At 42.9% G+C, this 17,295-nt stretch overlaps 1 protein-coding gene across 7 annotated transcripts in view; it reads left to right on the top strand.

Annotated features, from left to right (window-relative positions):
• The first annotated feature begins 7,097 nt into the window (after positions 1-7,097).
• Positions 7,098-17,295, top strand: part of LOC140482788 (probable methyltransferase TARBP1) — a 179,343-nt gene continuing 169,145 nt past the window's right edge. For all 7 annotated transcript variants that reach the window (XR_011961789.1, XM_072580400.1, XM_072580399.1 and 4 more), the window contains exon 1: positions 7,098-8,187. Coding sequence is in view for 6 of the 7 variants with exons in the window: in XM_072580400.1 (XP_072436501.1) it covers positions 7,236-8,187 (952 nt within the window). In the remaining variant the exon portion in view is untranslated. The remainder of the gene's footprint in view (positions 8,188-17,295) is intronic.

Below are 17,295 nucleotides of genomic sequence, written 5' to 3'. Positions count from 1 at the left end.
CATGACTGTAACTAACCTCCCCTCATCTGGGGATCTCCCCGCAACAGCCTCCCAGCTCAGAAGTCTCCAATCCTGCTTCTACCTTTTCCTCAAAATCCACATACAAGACTGCCCAAGGCAGACCCACTGTTGCTACTTCTTCCTGACCCGCTGACTGATTTCTTCCTAAAACAAAACAGAAGAACTCCGAATGTTTAAATCAGAAACAAAAACAGAAAACTCCAGACCCTTCTGACGGAGGGTCACTAGACTTGAAACGTTAACTCTGATTTCTCTTCACAGATGCTGCCAGAGCTGCTGAACCTTTCCAGCAATTTCTGTTTTTATTTCTTCCTACATTGACTTTTGGAGTACTGTGGAGAAAGTGAGAAACTTACCTGCACTTCCACCAATGTCATCTACTGTTTCCGTTGCACCTGATGTGGTCTCCTCTCCATTGGGGAAACAGGACGCCAACTTGCGGATCATTTCAGAGAATGCCTCTGCCACACCAGCACCAACCTCACCGTCCCGTGGCTGAACACTTCTGGCATGGATTGAGGATTGGCTGTCTGACAGAAGGCAGAGAATTGAGATAAAAGATTCTTTTTAGGAATGGCAGCTAGTGACAAGTGGTGTCCTGCAGGGTTCAGTGTTGGGGCCGCAGCTGTTCACTTTATGTATTAATGATCTGGATGAAGGGACTGGGGGCATTCTGGCGAACTTCACCGATGATACGAATCAATGTGAGGTCTTGCACTTTGGAAAAAAGAATATAGACATGGACTATTTTCTAAACGGTGAGAAAATTCATAAAGCCAAAGTACAAAGCGATCTGGGAGTGCTAGTCCAGGATTCTCTAAAAGTTGACTTACAGGTTGAGTCTGTGGTTAAGAAAGCAAATATAATGTTGTCATTTATCTCAATAGGGTTGGAATGTAAAAACAGTTATGTGATTCTGAGACTTTAAAAAGCTCCAGGGAGGCCCCATTTAGAATACTGTGTCCAGTTTTGGACTCCACACTCAGGAAGCACATATTGGTACTGGACCGTGTCTAGTGGAGATTCACATGGATGATCCCTGGAATGGGAGGCCTAACATACGATGAACGGCTGAGGATCCTGGGATTGTAATTCATTAGAGTTTAGAGGGTTGAGGGGAGATCTAATAGAAACTTACAAGATAATGTATGGCTTAGAAAGAGTGGATGCTGGGAATTTGTTTCCGTCAGGCGGGGATAATAGGACCCCTGGGCACAGCCTGAGAATTAGAGGGGGGTCAATTTAAAACAGAAATGAGGAGACAGTTCTTCGGCCAGAGAGTGGTGGGCCTGTGGAATTCATTGCCACTGAGTGCAGTGGAGGACGGGACGTTAAATGTCTTCAAGGCAGAGACTAATAAATTGCACGCAATATTCCATTGGCCTAACCAATGTCCTGTACAGTCGCAACATGACCTCCCAACTCCTGCACTCAATACTCTGACCAAGAAAGGAAAGCATACCAAATGCCTTCTTCACTATCCCTATCTACCTGCGATTCCACTTTCAAGGAGCTATGAACCTGCACTCCAAGGTCTCTTTGTTCAGGAACACTCCCTATGAGATGTCCTAAAGTGCACCGCTCCCTTACTATTGCACTGAAGTGATTGTGTTCATGTCTGTACATGATTCTTGAACACATAGCCTTCTGATTCAGAGGTGAATGCTACCACTTAATCATAGCTGACACTATCATAGTAATTTCATCTGTTCTGCTTGTTAGGTAAGCCAAAATGAATATTCGTAGAATCCCTATGCACAGAGGGCATTTGGCCCATCAAGTCTGCACCCTTACAAACCCACCAACTTATTGCCATGTTTACACAGGTAACCCACCTAGCCTGGAAACTATAGGCAATTTAGCATGGCCAATCTACAATAGGTAGAAAATACTGAATGTGTACTTGCTAACAGTCATCACGAATTGTTATGACCCTGCAGGAGGCCATTCAGTCCATTGTGCTGGCTCTTAAAACAAGCATCATTACCTAGTGCTAACCTCCTGCTTTTGCCCCATACATTTGCACTCTATTTCCATCTAAATTGAATGCCCTCTTTAATGCTTTAACTGAATGTGCCTCCACTACAATTCCAGGCAGTACATTGCAAATCTTCAGTGCTTGCTGTGTGAAAAATTCTCGTATTGCTCTTGCTTCTTTTGCAAATCACTTTAAATCTATGTCCCCTTGTTCTGTTCCTTTTATAGTAATTGTACCAATTCTTAAAAATAATTTTGAAAAAGCCAGGGAATATTAATAGAATAGATCATAAAGAGAATGGTTTAAAGTGCAATTGTCGTGAACATATGTAATTGCCATGAAAGTTTTAACTTTACATCTGTGATCATAGAAACAGGATCAGGATTCCATAATCCACATGGCTGCTTTCAAACCTAATACCTTTCAGTGAGCCATTCTGTTTTAAATGGCAGTGTGATTGTTCAGAATAATTGAAGCCAATTCATGGTCAGCTCAGATTTCCACATATTATGCCACTGCATGGAAAGAGTTGGCTAACCACCGTATTGCTTTAAATACAAACTATGGTATAATAACAAAAACAGAAGCTGCTGGAAAAGATCAGCAAATCTGGTGGCATTTGTGAACAGAAATCAGAGTTAACATTTTGGGTACAGCGACCCTTCCTCAGAACTGATAACAACCAGTCATTTTCAAACTTCAATTTTGAAGTTCATTATTTATAAGCATCCTCTTTACAATTATTTTAAACAATCTAAAGTTAATTACAACATCTTTACTGATATTTTCAAGAGTATTTGAAAACCATTTAATTTTCATAATGTGTTGGGTTTTCCTATACCATACTACCTCACAGGCCACTAAAATTTCAAACCATGCTGCTCCACAAATCACCAGGTCAGACGAGTGAGCTACAGTTACCTCTTAAGAGTTATGTCTTCTAATTTTAATAAAGGTGCATAAACAGTTATGTAATTAATTGTTCATACATGAATTGTTCCAATGTAAAATGGAATGAACAGCTGGAATCAAAAATCATGAAAATGCATATACTTTAAAAGTATGAGTGAAATAGAAGGCTGTAACTTAGAACTCTGTTAATAGAAATAAACTTATTGTTCATTCTTCAGTTTCTTAATTAACTGCTCAACTTACAGCAGACTGAGGATGTCAGCTAGACAGGGGACGAAACGTCTGCAACACAAATTCCCAGCTCGGCGAACAGAACCACAACAATCATGAGCTCATGCTCATGAATAAACTTGCATATGACACCTTGTCAAATGCTTTCTGGAAATCCAAGTACAGTATATCAATTGGCTCCCCTTCATCCAAAGTGCATGTTACTCCACCTTCAAAGATTTTGAAATAAATTAAGTAAAAATGGCTTCCTTTTACAAAACCATGTGGACTTTTCCTGATTACTTCACTAATTTCCAAGTGTTCAGGTATAACATTTGTAATGATGGATTCTTATATCTTCCCCTTGACAGCCACCAAACTAAATGGCCTGTAATTTCAAGTTTTCTGCTTTTGTCCTTTCTTGAAGAGGGAGGTTTTCTTTGCTATTTTCCAATCCAATTGAATATTTTCAGAACCTAGCAAAATTTGGAAAATTAACATTAAAATATGAGCTTATTCCCTGTCAGCATTAGAAATGCAGATCCCTTTAAGGGTCAAACATAAACCTATTTTTTCTCAGTAACTTAATTAATCAGAAATGTTATTATACATTTCTGAAGGAGGTGGGAGTTAAACCTGACCCTCCCAGTCCAGGGGTAGGGACACTATCACTGCACCATAACAGGGGCCTTAAGGGTCAAACATTACAGCTTCAAAGCTGAATTAGAGCAGTTGATGTTCATTAGACTAAGTTAGTCCCCCATGAAGAGTAAACATTTTTTTTTGGTACAGTGGTAGTGTCCCTATGTCTCAAATATGTAGGCCTGGGTTCAAATCACACCTGCTCTGGTGGTGTGCAATAACATTTCTCAACAGGTTGAATGGAGTAGGGAAAATAGCCATAGTGTTCCCAAGTGGAGGGTTGGCTTCCAGAAAGGAGAAAATTGAAACTAATGTTTGTATTAAGTCAATCTCTGAAAGTATTTTACTGTTTAATTCAATATTTGGATATTAGTCTGTTCAATATCAGTCACCTCATTTAAGATCCAGAAGATTTTTGACAAGGTACCTCATAAAAGTTCAAAGTAGGAGCTGATGTTATAGTTGCAACAAACAAGTATAAATAGAATATTGGATAGATGGCAGGCTATCCAGGCTTATCTTATGAAGAAAGCTAGAATAGATTGGGCCAATTTTCATTGGGAGTTCAGAAAAATAAGAGGCAATGTTATTGAAACTTATAAGATCTGAAAAGAAGGGTAAATACCAGGAGGTTACTTCCTCTTGTGCGGAGACAAAAAAAAAGCAGATGCTGGAATCCAAAGAATACCTAATACATTGACTTCTCCACCTCCTGATGCTGCCTGGCTTGCTGTGTTCTTCCAGCCTTCCTTGCCCTCTTATGCAGGAAGCAAGAACTAGTGGACGCTGTTTAGGAAATTAGTTCTCCCTTTTAAGATAGGGGTGAGGGCAACTTTCTTTTCTTTTCCCACAGAACAGTGGAGTCAAGGTCATTAAATGAATTCCAGGCTGAGTTATATATATTTTGAATTTGAAGGTGAATCAATGGATAGGGGATTAAAACAGGAAGTGCTAATGAAACTCAACAGGTCTGGCTGCATCTGAGGACAGAGAAACAAAGTTAACATCTTGACTCCAAAGTTAAAAATCACACAACACCAGGTTATAGTCCAACAGGTTTAATTGGAAGCAGTTCGGAGCGCCACTCCTTCATCAGGTGGTTGTGGTGTACACAATTGTAAGACACGGAATTCATAGCAAAAGTTGACAGTGTGATGTAACTGAAATTATACATTTAAAGATACCTTGATTGTTTGGTAAGTCTCTCATCTTAGAATGACCATGTTAGTTTCACTTTTTCATATGTAAATCACAAAACCTTTTTTGAAAGTTACACTCTCAGGTTAACTTTAACAATTGGTGTCAGCCCAGATAATGTGTTGAAGGTGCTAGGTCCCCTGTGTCCTGCTGTCTGTGCCATAATGTTTAGACTGATTCTAATCTAAAAAATGAATTAACAGAATCTTACATGGATTCATGCAGTTTTTGAGCCAAGTACAATGTAACTTTGCAAGTACAAATTCATCCCACAAACATATGTGTGTGTGTGGGGTGGAGGGTTGTGAGAGACAATGTACATGTGTGTGTGAGAGTGTAAAGGAGTCTAAGTCTGTGAGAGGGTGTGTGTGTGTGTATAATGCACCTGTAGTGTATCATGAACCCGAGAGCCCGGATGAGGCCCTCCCGACCGGTACCAAACTTAGCCATCAGCTTCAGCTTGGCCACTTTTCACTGATTCTGTTCCGAAGTTTGCCTTGGAGGATGGTCAACTTAAAGTCCGAGGTCAAATATCCTGGACCGCTGAAGTGTTCCCCAACTTGGAGGAAACACACCTGTCTGTTGATTCATCTGTTGCCGTAGCCTCTGCTCGGTTTCACCAATGTACCGTGCCTCAGTGCATCTTTGCCTGCAGCGTATGAGATAGACAACGTCGGCTGAATCACCTGAGTACCTGCCACGTTTATGGTGGGAGGTATCCCCACACGTAATGGTGGTATTCATGTCCACATTGTGACACATCTTGCAGCGCCTACTGTGACAGGGTTGTATGGAGTTGTCCTGAAAGCCAGGCAGTTTGCTACGAACAATGATCTGTTTGAGGTTTGGTGGGTAAGAAACAAAGCTCACTCACTTCAATAATTTCAGTCCGAGACAAGATCTGAATCAGTAGTGTCATTTATTTTACTCTTGCTAGAGGATGGTGTCCACTGTCCACAATGCAGGGACATACACACACACACACTGAATTCAACTAGTACACAATTATGTAATTTGGTACCTATTCTCTCCTCCCATTGCTCCTCCTCTGTTTACATCTCCCATCTCTCTAAGACAGGAGCCCATTACTCTTGTTCATCTCTTGCCTTATCCGGCCTTGTCTGTGACAAAATGCTTATTTCTGGCCTCACAAGGCCGTTTGACCACATCCTGCTGAGGGCCATTGTTAGGTATATCGTCCCTTACTTGTCCCTAACATTATGTTAGGTATATCGTCCCGTACCTTATGACCTCATGACTTCTTGATTGTGGTTTGTTCTTGTTTTTCAGAAGTGGGAAACAGATGCATATAACTACTGTTTGTACAGGCATATCTAGCTTAACCCCTCCCCTCACAGCACCTTATCTATTTGTCTATAACATCTATCATTCTTTGCAGGCACATTTCAGCTAATACAAAAACAATTATGTATTTCCTTCACATAGTTTCCATTCTTGTTGACTCAGCTCTTGGCTGAAACAATTTGCACTGGTGTGAGTTCATTTACCTTGCATAAGTAAATATGATTGCAGAAGTAACACTACTTTAAACAACCACTTGTGGGATATAGGTAAAGGCGAGCAGTGGAGGTATGGGGAAGGTCTTGGTGAGGTGCTCATCCTCATTGATAATGTGTTGCAGGCTGCGAAGAATATGGCGTACTTTTTCGGCTCCTGGGAAGTACTGGACAACGTAGGGTACCCTATCAGTTGCAGCATGTGTCTGACTCCTGAGGAGGTCATTACAGTTCCTTGCCATGGCACTTTGGAACTGGTGGTCGATGAGTTGAGCATCATACCAGTTCTTATGAGGGCATCCCTGAGTACTTCCAGGTGCCATCTGTTAGAATGACCAGGTAACATGGTCATTCTAACAGGTGAGAGACTTAACAAACAATCAAGGTATTTTTCAACGTATAATTTCAGTTACATCACACTGTAAACGTTTGCTACAAATCCTGTGTCTTGCAATTGTGTCCTCCACAACCATCTGATGAAGGTGCAGGGCTCCTGAAGTTAGTGCTTCCAATTAAACCTGTTGGACTATAACCTGTTGTTGTGTGATTTTTAACTTTGTACACCCCAGTTCAAAACCGGCATCTCCAAATCACCTTAACCCAACGTTTCCTCTTTTCCTCACAGAGACGCTTCCATTTCTTCAGGAACGGAGCTGAGAGGATAGTGTTTTCCGCCGGACATTAGAAAAGGAGGAAACACAGACACACACTTGTACCGGAAGTGGTCTGTCCAGCAATTGGTGTCCGGCTGTTCGGGGATGGAGCCTTTATTGATGGTGGTGGAGTTGGTGCAGCGGCTGGATGCTGTGCCGGGGTCCGGTTTCTCATTCACCGTACAGGAGTTGTGCCGCTGGTGCCGGGACGGAGGAGAGCCAGGGGCGCCTGACCCTGGTCGGCTGGAGATATTTGGGCTGTTGGTGGAGAAGCTGGCGCCAGGCGCCGAGGACCACGATATCTCCAGCTCCTTGCGGGACCTGGCCGTCGGCTGGTGCCTGCCGCTCTTGCGGCATTTGCAGCTGGAGGAGCAGAGCCGGAGGCTGGTGTACTCCCTTTGCGGCCTGCTCCACGCCTGTTGCCTACGGAGCCCACCTGCCCTGCTTCGGGACGTGACCACCCCAAGCCTGAGGGATCTGCGGAGCTACACCGAGGAACGGGGTAGGGCTGGTCTGGTTGAGGGGAAGGAAGCTCGGAGCGGCGAGTCCCAGGCCTCCGAGTACTCGGACATTCGAGTCGCCGTCGAGGTGCTGGTGAGGATGGCGCCGCTGCTTCTGGAGCCAGAAGTCGGGGTACAGGAGCTGCTACAGCTCGGCCTGACCGCTGTCAGAGTGGGGGAGGACAGCGTGGCATCCAGAGTGGTCACCGGCTTGATTCTGGCTCTTCTTCGGCACCCGGGCAGCTCGGTGTCAAAGTGTCTGTTCGCCCAGGAGATCTGGGATCGCGTGAAACACTGGGGAAAGACCGGCTCCGGCTCCAGATCCCTGCTGTTGCTGACCTCGCTTCCTCCCCGTCTGCTTTTTGATACCGGAGACCGGTCATCCCCCGATACCTTTGATCTCCGAATTTGTCCGGAGTTTTGGGAAATGGTGCAAACGGGTTTGGTGCAGCCGGATAACACGTCGCGCAAGAGAGCCATGTACCTGTTAAAGAGAGCTGTGGAAGTTTCGAACTCATTGAGAAGTGAAATCAGTTCAGAGTCTCAGACTGAATCCAGTACGTTCACAACTACTACTTTTGTAAGAATTGACAATATTTATTTATGGAATTTAGTGCAGTTGGAATGTAGGAGGAAGCAGCAAGTCCAATTAACCCTTTTTCCCACATTCTGAAATTCTTTGTGACGGTGGTTATAGTATTGAATTGAATTGAATTTATTGTCACGTGAGCCGAGGCACAGTGAAACGCTTTATTCTGCGAGCAATAGAGGCAGATCACACAGTTAAATAGCATAGATAAGTAAATAGTAGGTAAAGAGCAGAACATAAAACACAGGTACAGACGAATGCTAAGAGCTTGAGTCCATTCAGTATTCTAACAACAGTAGGGTCAAAGCTATTTCAAAACCAGCTGGTGCGTGTGTTCAGGCTTCTGTACCTTCTCGGTGGTAGAGTGTAGAAAAGCATTGCCAGGGTGGGATAGATCTTTGAGAATGCTGGCAGCCTTTCCTTGGTGGATTCTATAGATGGGAGGAGAAAGTGAGGACTGCAGATGCTGGAGATCAGAGCTGAAAATGTGTTGCTGGAAAAGCGCAGCAGGTCAGGCAGCATCCAAGAAACAAGAGAATCGACATTTCGGGCATCAGCCCTTCTTCAGGAATGATGCCCGAAATGTCGATTCTCCTGTTCCTTGGATGCTGCCTGACCTCCTGCGCTTTTCCAGCAACACATTTTCAGCTCTGGATTCTATAGATGGGAAGTTGGCCTTTGTGATAGTGCGGGCCAAGTTCACCACTCTCTGTGACCGTTTCTAATCTTGAATTACTGTACCAGTTAATGATACATCCAGACAGAATGCTCTTGATGGCGCACCTATAAAAGTTGTCAAGGGTATTCAACATATGCCAAATTTTCTCAGCTGCCTGAGGAAGAAGAGACATTATTGGGCTTTGTAATCAGTGTCCCCACATGAAGAGCTTCTTGTGGATGACCACTCCCAGGAGCTTGACACTCTCCATTCGTTCCACCTCTGTGCTGTAAATGTGTAGGGGGGTGGGGCATGAGTAACATCCCACCAAAAGTCAATAATGAGTTCCTTGGTTTTGCCAGCATTGAGAGCTAGGTTGTTCTCCATGCATTATTTTTCCCGGTTTTCCACCTCCTGTCTGTAGTCTGTTTCATCGCCATCTGAGATTCGACCAACTATGGTGGTATCAACAGCGAACTTGTAAATAGAATTAGTCTGGTATTTGGCGATGCAGTCATTGGTATACAATGAGTACAGTAGAGGGCTGAGTACACACCCCTAGGGGGATCCGCTGTTGAGTTTTAGTGAGGATGAAATATTGTCCCCAGTTTTCACTGACTGAGGCTTGTGGGTCAGGAAACCGAGGATCCAGTTGCAGAGAGTGGCGCCTAGTCGGAGATGAATAAATTTAGTAATCAGCATCAAGGGGGTAATAATGTTGACTACAGTTCAGCCTTCAATGAGTAGGATTCTTATGTAGCTGTTCTTGTTGTCAAGATGTTCTAGGGAGGATGAAGGGCAAATGATATGGTATCTGACGTGGATCTTTTGTCCGATAGGCAAATTGGAGTGGGTCAAGAGTAGTGGGGAGGTTGGAGTTGATTAATGCCATGACCAGCCTTTCAAAGCACTTCATGACCACTGAAGTTAGGGCCACTGGATGGTAGTCATTGAGACATGCTGCATGAGCCTTCTTAGGCACAGGGATGATGTTGACCCTCTTGAAACAGGCAGGGACAGCAGCCTGCTGCAGAGAGAGGTTGAAGATGTCTGAGAAGACCTCTGCCAGTTGATCTCCGCATGCTCTGAGATTTAAGGATGAGGAAAATATGCTAACATCTGAGCAGTAGTGCCAAAGCAAAACAGCATTATGTTAAAGCAAAATGTTGTGGATGCAGGAAGTCGGAGTTAAAAGTAGAAACTGCTGGAAAAACTCTTCATATATCATTATGCTCCAAGTAAGTGCCTAACCTCCCAAAAAAAAACTACACCCTGGCTATGCCCCGATACCATCACATCACTCGGTGCAGAACTTAAAACCTCTGGGGTTCTGTGCTTGAGAAGTTTCCTCTTTATGCTTTCTTTACATAGCAGAGCTATGAAGACCAATTTAACCTAGATCAGATCAAATTCTCAAGAGCTCGATCCCTTGCCCCAAAACCCATCAGCACCTAAAAGTTCCAGCATCGGCTGGACAAATAATGAAAAATTGGTTGTGCACCTAGTTATTTTGTCTTGGCTCTAACTCTCAGCTGGACCTCTCTGATTCCACGTGGGTGTTTGTCTTCTGGTTCTCACGTAACAAGATGCCTGTTTGTACACACTGCTAGATTTCTGATGAAATATCCCTACCTAAAGGTTTGAGATCCAAACCACAAGTAACACGTCAAGGCACCTGAGAGATGACTTTACTCTGAATGTCTCACAATTAGGATTGAAACAGTTCCATGAGAGATAAAGTACAACAATGAACATATGAACAGGAATAGACCATTCAGCTCTGTGACCCTGTTTGGACATTTAACAAGATCATCGCCAGTCTGTGGACTAACTCCTTAAACCTACCTTTGGCCAATAACCCTTAATACCTTTGCTAAACAAAAAATAAATTAAAGGAAATGCATCCAAAGAATAAAGAGCAGAGAAAATTTACAGCCCAGGAACAGGCCCTTCGGCCCTCCAAGCCTGAGCCAATCCAAATGTATTGTCTCAACCATTTCGTCAATTACAATGCATCTGTGTCACTCTGCTCCCCACCTACTCATGCATCTGTCAATGAATCTACCTTGCCTGCCTCTATCACCTCTACTGGCAATGTGTTCCAAACGCCTACCACCCTCTGTGTGAAGAACTTGCCACGTGTATCCCCCTTAAACTTTCCACCTCTCACCTTGAAAGCATGACCTCTCGGTATTGAATCCTTCACCCTGGGAAAAAGCTTGTCTCCATCCACCCTGTCTATACCCTTTGTGATTTTGTAAACCTCAATCAGGTCCCCCCTCAATCTCCTGTTTTCTAATGAAAATAACCTAACCTACTCAATCTCTCTTCATAGCTGGCACCTTCTATACCAGGCAACATCCTCCTAAACCTTCTCTGCACCCTCTCCAAAGCGTCCACATCCTTTTAGTAATGTGGCAACCAGAACTGTACACAGTATTCTAAATGCGGCCAAACCAATGTCTTGTACAATTTTAACATGACTTGCCAGCTCTTATACTCAATACCCCGTCCAATGAAGGCAAGCATACTATATGCCTTCTTGACCACTCTATCCACCTGTGCAGCAAACTTCAGGGTACAATGGACCTGCACTCCCAAATCTCTCTGCCCATCAACTTTTCCTAAGGCTCTTCCGTTCATTGTATAATTCAGTCTAGAATTAGTCTTGCCTAAATGCATCACCTCACATTTGTCTGGATTGAAAACCATCTGCCATTTTTCCACCCAACTCTCCAGTCTATCTATATCCTCCTGTATTCTCTGACAGTCCCTTATGCTTTCTGCTACTCCACCAATCTTCGTGTCATCTGCAAACTTACTGATCATACCAACAGTGCCCTCTTCCAGATCATTTATGTATATTACAAACAACAGTGGACCCAGCACTGACCTCTGTGGAACACCACTGGTCGCCTTTCTCCACTTCGAGAAACTCCCTTCAACTACTACTCTCTGTCTCCTGTTGCTCAACCAGTTTTTTAATCCACCTAGCTAGAACACCCTGCACACCATGTGACTTCACTTTCTCCATTAGTCTACCGTGGGGAACCTTATCAAACGCCTGACTAAAGTCCATGTATATCACATCAACAGCCCTGCCTTCATCTATCAACTTGGTCACTTCCTCACTTGATCTCCCCTGCACAAAACCATGTTGCCTATCACTGATAAGCCCGTTCTTTTCTAAATATAAATAGATCCTATCCCTCAGTACCTTGTCGAGCAACTGTGCCACCACTGATGTCTAGCTCACTGGTCTGTAGTTACCCGGAATATCCCTACTTCCCTTCTTGTACAGGGGGACAACATGAGCAACCCTCCAGTCCTCCGGCACCTCACCTGTATTTAAGGATGCCAAAAAGATACCTGTCAGGACCCCAGTTATTTCCTCTCTCGCCTCCCTCAGCAACCTGGGATAGATCCCATCCGGTCCTGGGGGTTTGTCCACCTTAATATCCTTTAGCATACCCAACACATCCTCCCTCCTTATATCAATGTGATCCAGTCTAATCAAACTTCTGTTTCTAATCTCAACATTTATCATGTTCCTCTCCTCAGTGAACACTGATGCGAAGTAATCATTCAGAATCTCGTCCATTCTCTCACGTTCAACACACAGCCTTCCTTTGTTATCTTTTAGTGGACCAATCCTTTCTCTAGTTACCCGTTTGCTTCTTATAGAAGAATAAAATGCTTTGGGATTCTCCTGAATTCTGTTCGCTAAAACTATTTCATGACCCCTTTTAGCCCGCTTGACTCCTCGTTTAAGACTTGGCCTACTCTTCCGATATTCCTCCAGGGCCCGTTCTGTTCTTAGCTGCCTAGACCTTATGTATGCTTCTCTTTTCCTCTTGGCTAGTAGCACAATTTCTCCTGTTATCCATGGTTCATGAATCTTGCCCTTCCTATCCTTTGTCTTCAACAGGACATGCCTATCCTGCACGATCTTTAACCTATCTTTGAAAGCCTCCCACATCTCAAATGTGGCCTTCCCTTCAAATAGTTGTGTCCAATCCACATTTCCAAGCTCCCGCCTAATTTTGATATAATTGGCCTTGGCCCAGTTTAGTACTCTTCCCTTCAGACCATTCTCTTCTTTTATCTATGAGAATTCTAAAACTTACAGAATTGTGGTCACTGTTCCCAAAGAAATCCCCCACCGCAACTTCTACCAGCTGTCTTGGTTTGTTCCCCAGTACCAGGTCCAATATGGTCCCTTCCCTCGTCGGATTATTGACATACTGCTCGAGAAAACTCTCCTGGAAGGTTCTTACAAATTCTACCCCATCCAGTCATTACACCTTAATTAGTATTCACTAATTACCAAGAAAACCTCATAAATTTAGAGTTAATTGATATGGACTATGTTTCATCACATTTTATCATTGTTGTTTGCGAGAAGTATGTATGAATTGGCTGGTATAGTGGATGTGGTTAATGCAGACATTTGCTGCGAAGGGACTTCATTTGAGAAAATGAAGGCCTGTCATGAAAAGGCAAAAGTACAAAAAGGATGCTGACAATGAATGTTTTAGTGTTGGGGCCTGGTTGTGCGTAAGCAGAGTCATGATATAATCTAGAATCATAGAGATATACAGCATGGAAACAGACCCTTTGGTCCAACCCGTCCATGCCGACCAGATATCCCAACCCAATCTAGTCCCACCTGCCAGCACCCGGCCCATATCCCTCCAAACCCTTCCTATTCATATACCCATCCAGATGCCTTTTAAATGTTGCAATCGTACCAGCCTCCACCACTTCCTCTGGCAGTTCATTCCATACATGCACCACCCTCTGTGTGAAAAGGTTGCCCCTTAGGTCTCTTTTATATCTTTTCTCTCTCACTTTAAACCTATGCCCTCTAGTTCTGGACTCCCTCACCCCAGGGAAAAGATTTTGTTTATTTATCCTATCCATGTCTCTCATGATTTTGTAAACCTCTGTAAGGTCACCCCTCAGCTTCCGACCCCTCAGGGAAAACAGCCCCAGCCTGTTCAGTCTCTCCTTATGGCTCAAATCCTCCAACCCTGGCAACATCCTTGTAAATCATTTCTGAACCCTTTCTAGTTCCACAGCATCTTTCTGATGGGAAGGAGACCAGAATTGGACGGAATCCAAATGTGGCCTAACCATGACCTCCCACCACCTGTATTTGATACTCTGACCAACGAAGGAAAGTATACCAAATGTCTTGACTATCCTATCTACCTGCAACTTCACTTTCAAGGAGTTATGAACCTGCACTCCAATGTCTTTGTTCAGCAACACTCCCTTGGGCCTTACCATTAAGTGTATAAGTCCTGCTAAGATTTGTTTTCCCAAAATGCAGCACCTTGCATTTATCTGAATTAAACTCCATCTGCCACTTCTCAGCCCATTGGCCCATCTGATCACGATCCTGTTGTAATCTGAGGTAACTTTCTTCACTGTCCACCACACCTCCAATTTTGATGTCCTCTGCAAACTTACTAACCGTACCTCTTCTGCTCGCATCCAAATCATTTATATAAATGACAAAAAGTAGAGGACCCAGCACCGATCCTTATGGCACTCCACTGGTCACAGGCCTCCAGACTGAAAACCCTCCACCACCACCCTCTGTCTTCTACCTTTGAGCCAGTTCTGTATTCAAATGGCTAGTTCTCTCTGTATTCCATGTAATCTAACCTTGCTAACCAGTCTCCCATGGGGAACCTTGTCAAATGCCTTGTTGAAGTCTATATAGATCACGTCCACCACTCTGCCCTCATCAATCCTCTTTGTAACTTCTTCAAAAAACTCAATCAAGTTTGAGAGACGTGATTTCCCATGCACGAAGCCATGTTGACTATCCTGAATCAGTCCTTGCTTTTCCAAATACATGTACATCCTGTCCCTCAGGATTTCCTCCAACAACTTGCCAATCACTGACGTTAGGCTCACTGGTCTATTGTTCCCTGGCTTGTCCTTACCACCCTTCTTAAACAGTGATACCACATTAGCCAACTTCCAGTCTTCCAGCACCTCTCCTGTGACTATTGATGATACAAATATCTCAGCAAGAGGCCCAGCAATCACTTCTCCAGCCTCCCACAGAGTTCTAGGGTACACTTAATCAGGTCCTGGGGATTTATCCACCTTTATGCATTTTAAGACATCTATCACTTTCTCCTTTGTGTAATATGGACATTTTTCAAGATGTCATCATCTATTTCCCGACATTCTATATCTTCGATGTCCTCTTCCACAGTAAATACTGACACAAAATACTCGTTTAGTATCTCCCCCATTTTCTGCGGCTCCACACAAAGGCTGCCTTGCTGATCTTTGAGGGTCCCTATTCTTTCCCTAGTTACCCTTTTGTCCTTCATGTATTTGTAAAAACCCTTTGGATTCTCCTTAATTCCATTTGTCAAAGTTATCTCATGTCCCTTTTTGCACTCCTGATTTCCCTCTTAAGTATAGTCCTACATCGTTTATACTCTTCTAATCTATCTTTATCTATCTGGTCTATACCTGAAAAATGCTTCCTTCGTTTTCTTAACCAAACCCTCAATTTCTTTAGTCATCCAGCCTTCCCTTTCACCCTAACAGGAATATACTTTCTCTGGATTCTTGTTATCTCATTTCTGAAGGCTTCCCATTTTCCAGCCGTCCCTTTACCTGCGAACATTTGCCCCCAATCAGCTTTTGAAAGTTCTTGCCTAATACCGTCGAAATTGGCCTTTCTCCAATTTAGAACTTCAACTTTTAGATCTGGTCTTTTCCTTTTCCATCACTATTTTAAAACAAATAGAATTATGGTCGCTGGCCCCAAAGTGCTCCCCCATTTACACCTCAGTCACCTGCCCTGCCTTATTTCCCAAGAGTAGGTCAAGTTTTGCACCTTCTCTAGTAGGTACATCCACATACTGAATTATACAATTGTCTTGTACACACTTAAGAAATTCCTCTCCATCTAAACCTTTAACACTATGGCAGTCCCAGTCGATGTTTGGAAAGTTAAAATCCCCTACCATAACTGCCGTATTATTCTTACAAATAGCTGAGATCTCCTTACAAGTTTGTTTCTCAATTTCCCTCTGACTATTAGGGGGTATATAATACAATCTCAATAAGGTGATCATCCCTTTCTTATTTCTCAGTTCCATCCAAATAACTTCCCTGGATGTTTTTCTGGGAATATCCTCCCTCAGTACAGCTGTAATGCTATCCCTTATCAAAAATGCCACTTCCCCTCCTCTCTTGCCTCCCTTTCTATCCTTCCTGTAGCATTTGTATCCTGGAACATTAAGCTGCCAGTCCTGCCCATCCCTGAGCCATGTTTCTGTAATTGCTATGATATCCCAGTCCCATGTTCCTAACCATGCCCTGAGTTCATCCGCCTTCCCTGTTAGGCCCCTTGCATAAATGCAGTTTAATTTATTAGTCCTACATTGTCCCTGCCTGCCCTGACTGTTTGACTCGCTTCTGTTCTCAACTGTACAAGTCTGAGATTGATCTCTTTCCTCCCTGGGTCCCATCCCTGCCCTCCTTACTCGTTTAAATCCTCCCGAGCAGCTCTAGCAATGTACTTCAAAATAAAAAGTTGAATATCAAAGTTTGAGGAATAGCAAAATGCCAAGGAGGCAGAAGAGCAGGACACAAACTGCCTAGGAGAAAGGGTAAATGAGAATATTCCATTTGTGAATAAACATAAACTTTAGGGTTATCATTGTAGTGTTAAATTTCTCAATGTATTGGAGCAAAATGATGCCGTTAGATTCTTTATTTTAATTTACTACATTCTTCAGATTTTGAGGCAAATTATGTTAGGCTTTGAATGCTCTGCATGACTGTACTTTTTGCGATAAGAGGATAGAATTACACCAACAACCATATGTGAATAATATTGATGATGTCTGCAGTTAGAAATAAAATTTTGAACAGGTAGGTCAATGTCCTTTCATCATATAATGATTGCATTTATTAGACTAGTTCAAATTGATGAAGATAAACAGAGTAAATGTGGATTGTTCATGTTGAATCTTAAATTGAAGTGACTGCAGTTTAGGTTCAAGATAAATACAAGGGGAAGTTGAAAGAAATGTTTTTGGAGTAATATGGAATACTTTGACAAAAGTGAGGTTTAATCTTGATTGGTCATGTCATTCAAAATGATATATATTTTTTAAAGAAGATAGAAAACTGGAAGTTTGAGCTGTATAGATTCGGTGACACGGAAGCTAAAATTCATCATAAACAGGAAACACTCTTAAACTTAAAAGAAAACTTTGCTGTTTAAGTTTTAATTGATTCAGGCGTTCAAGTGATAATCTGTTCCAGCAATCTTATATGAAGACGGTTAGTTCTCTCTGTCTTCCTTCATTTACGTATATTGTGTTTCTAATTTAGCAGAACATTTAGTTAGGGATGGAGGTTTATTAAAGTCTA

Source organism: Chiloscyllium punctatum, chromosome 11 (assembly GCF_047496795.1).
Source record: "Chiloscyllium punctatum isolate Juve2018m chromosome 11, sChiPun1.3, whole genome shotgun sequence".
In the NCBI taxonomy this organism is placed as follows: Eukaryota; Metazoa; Chordata; class Chondrichthyes; order Orectolobiformes; family Hemiscylliidae; genus Chiloscyllium; species Chiloscyllium punctatum.
This window is presented reverse-complemented; position numbering and strand designations above follow the sequence as displayed.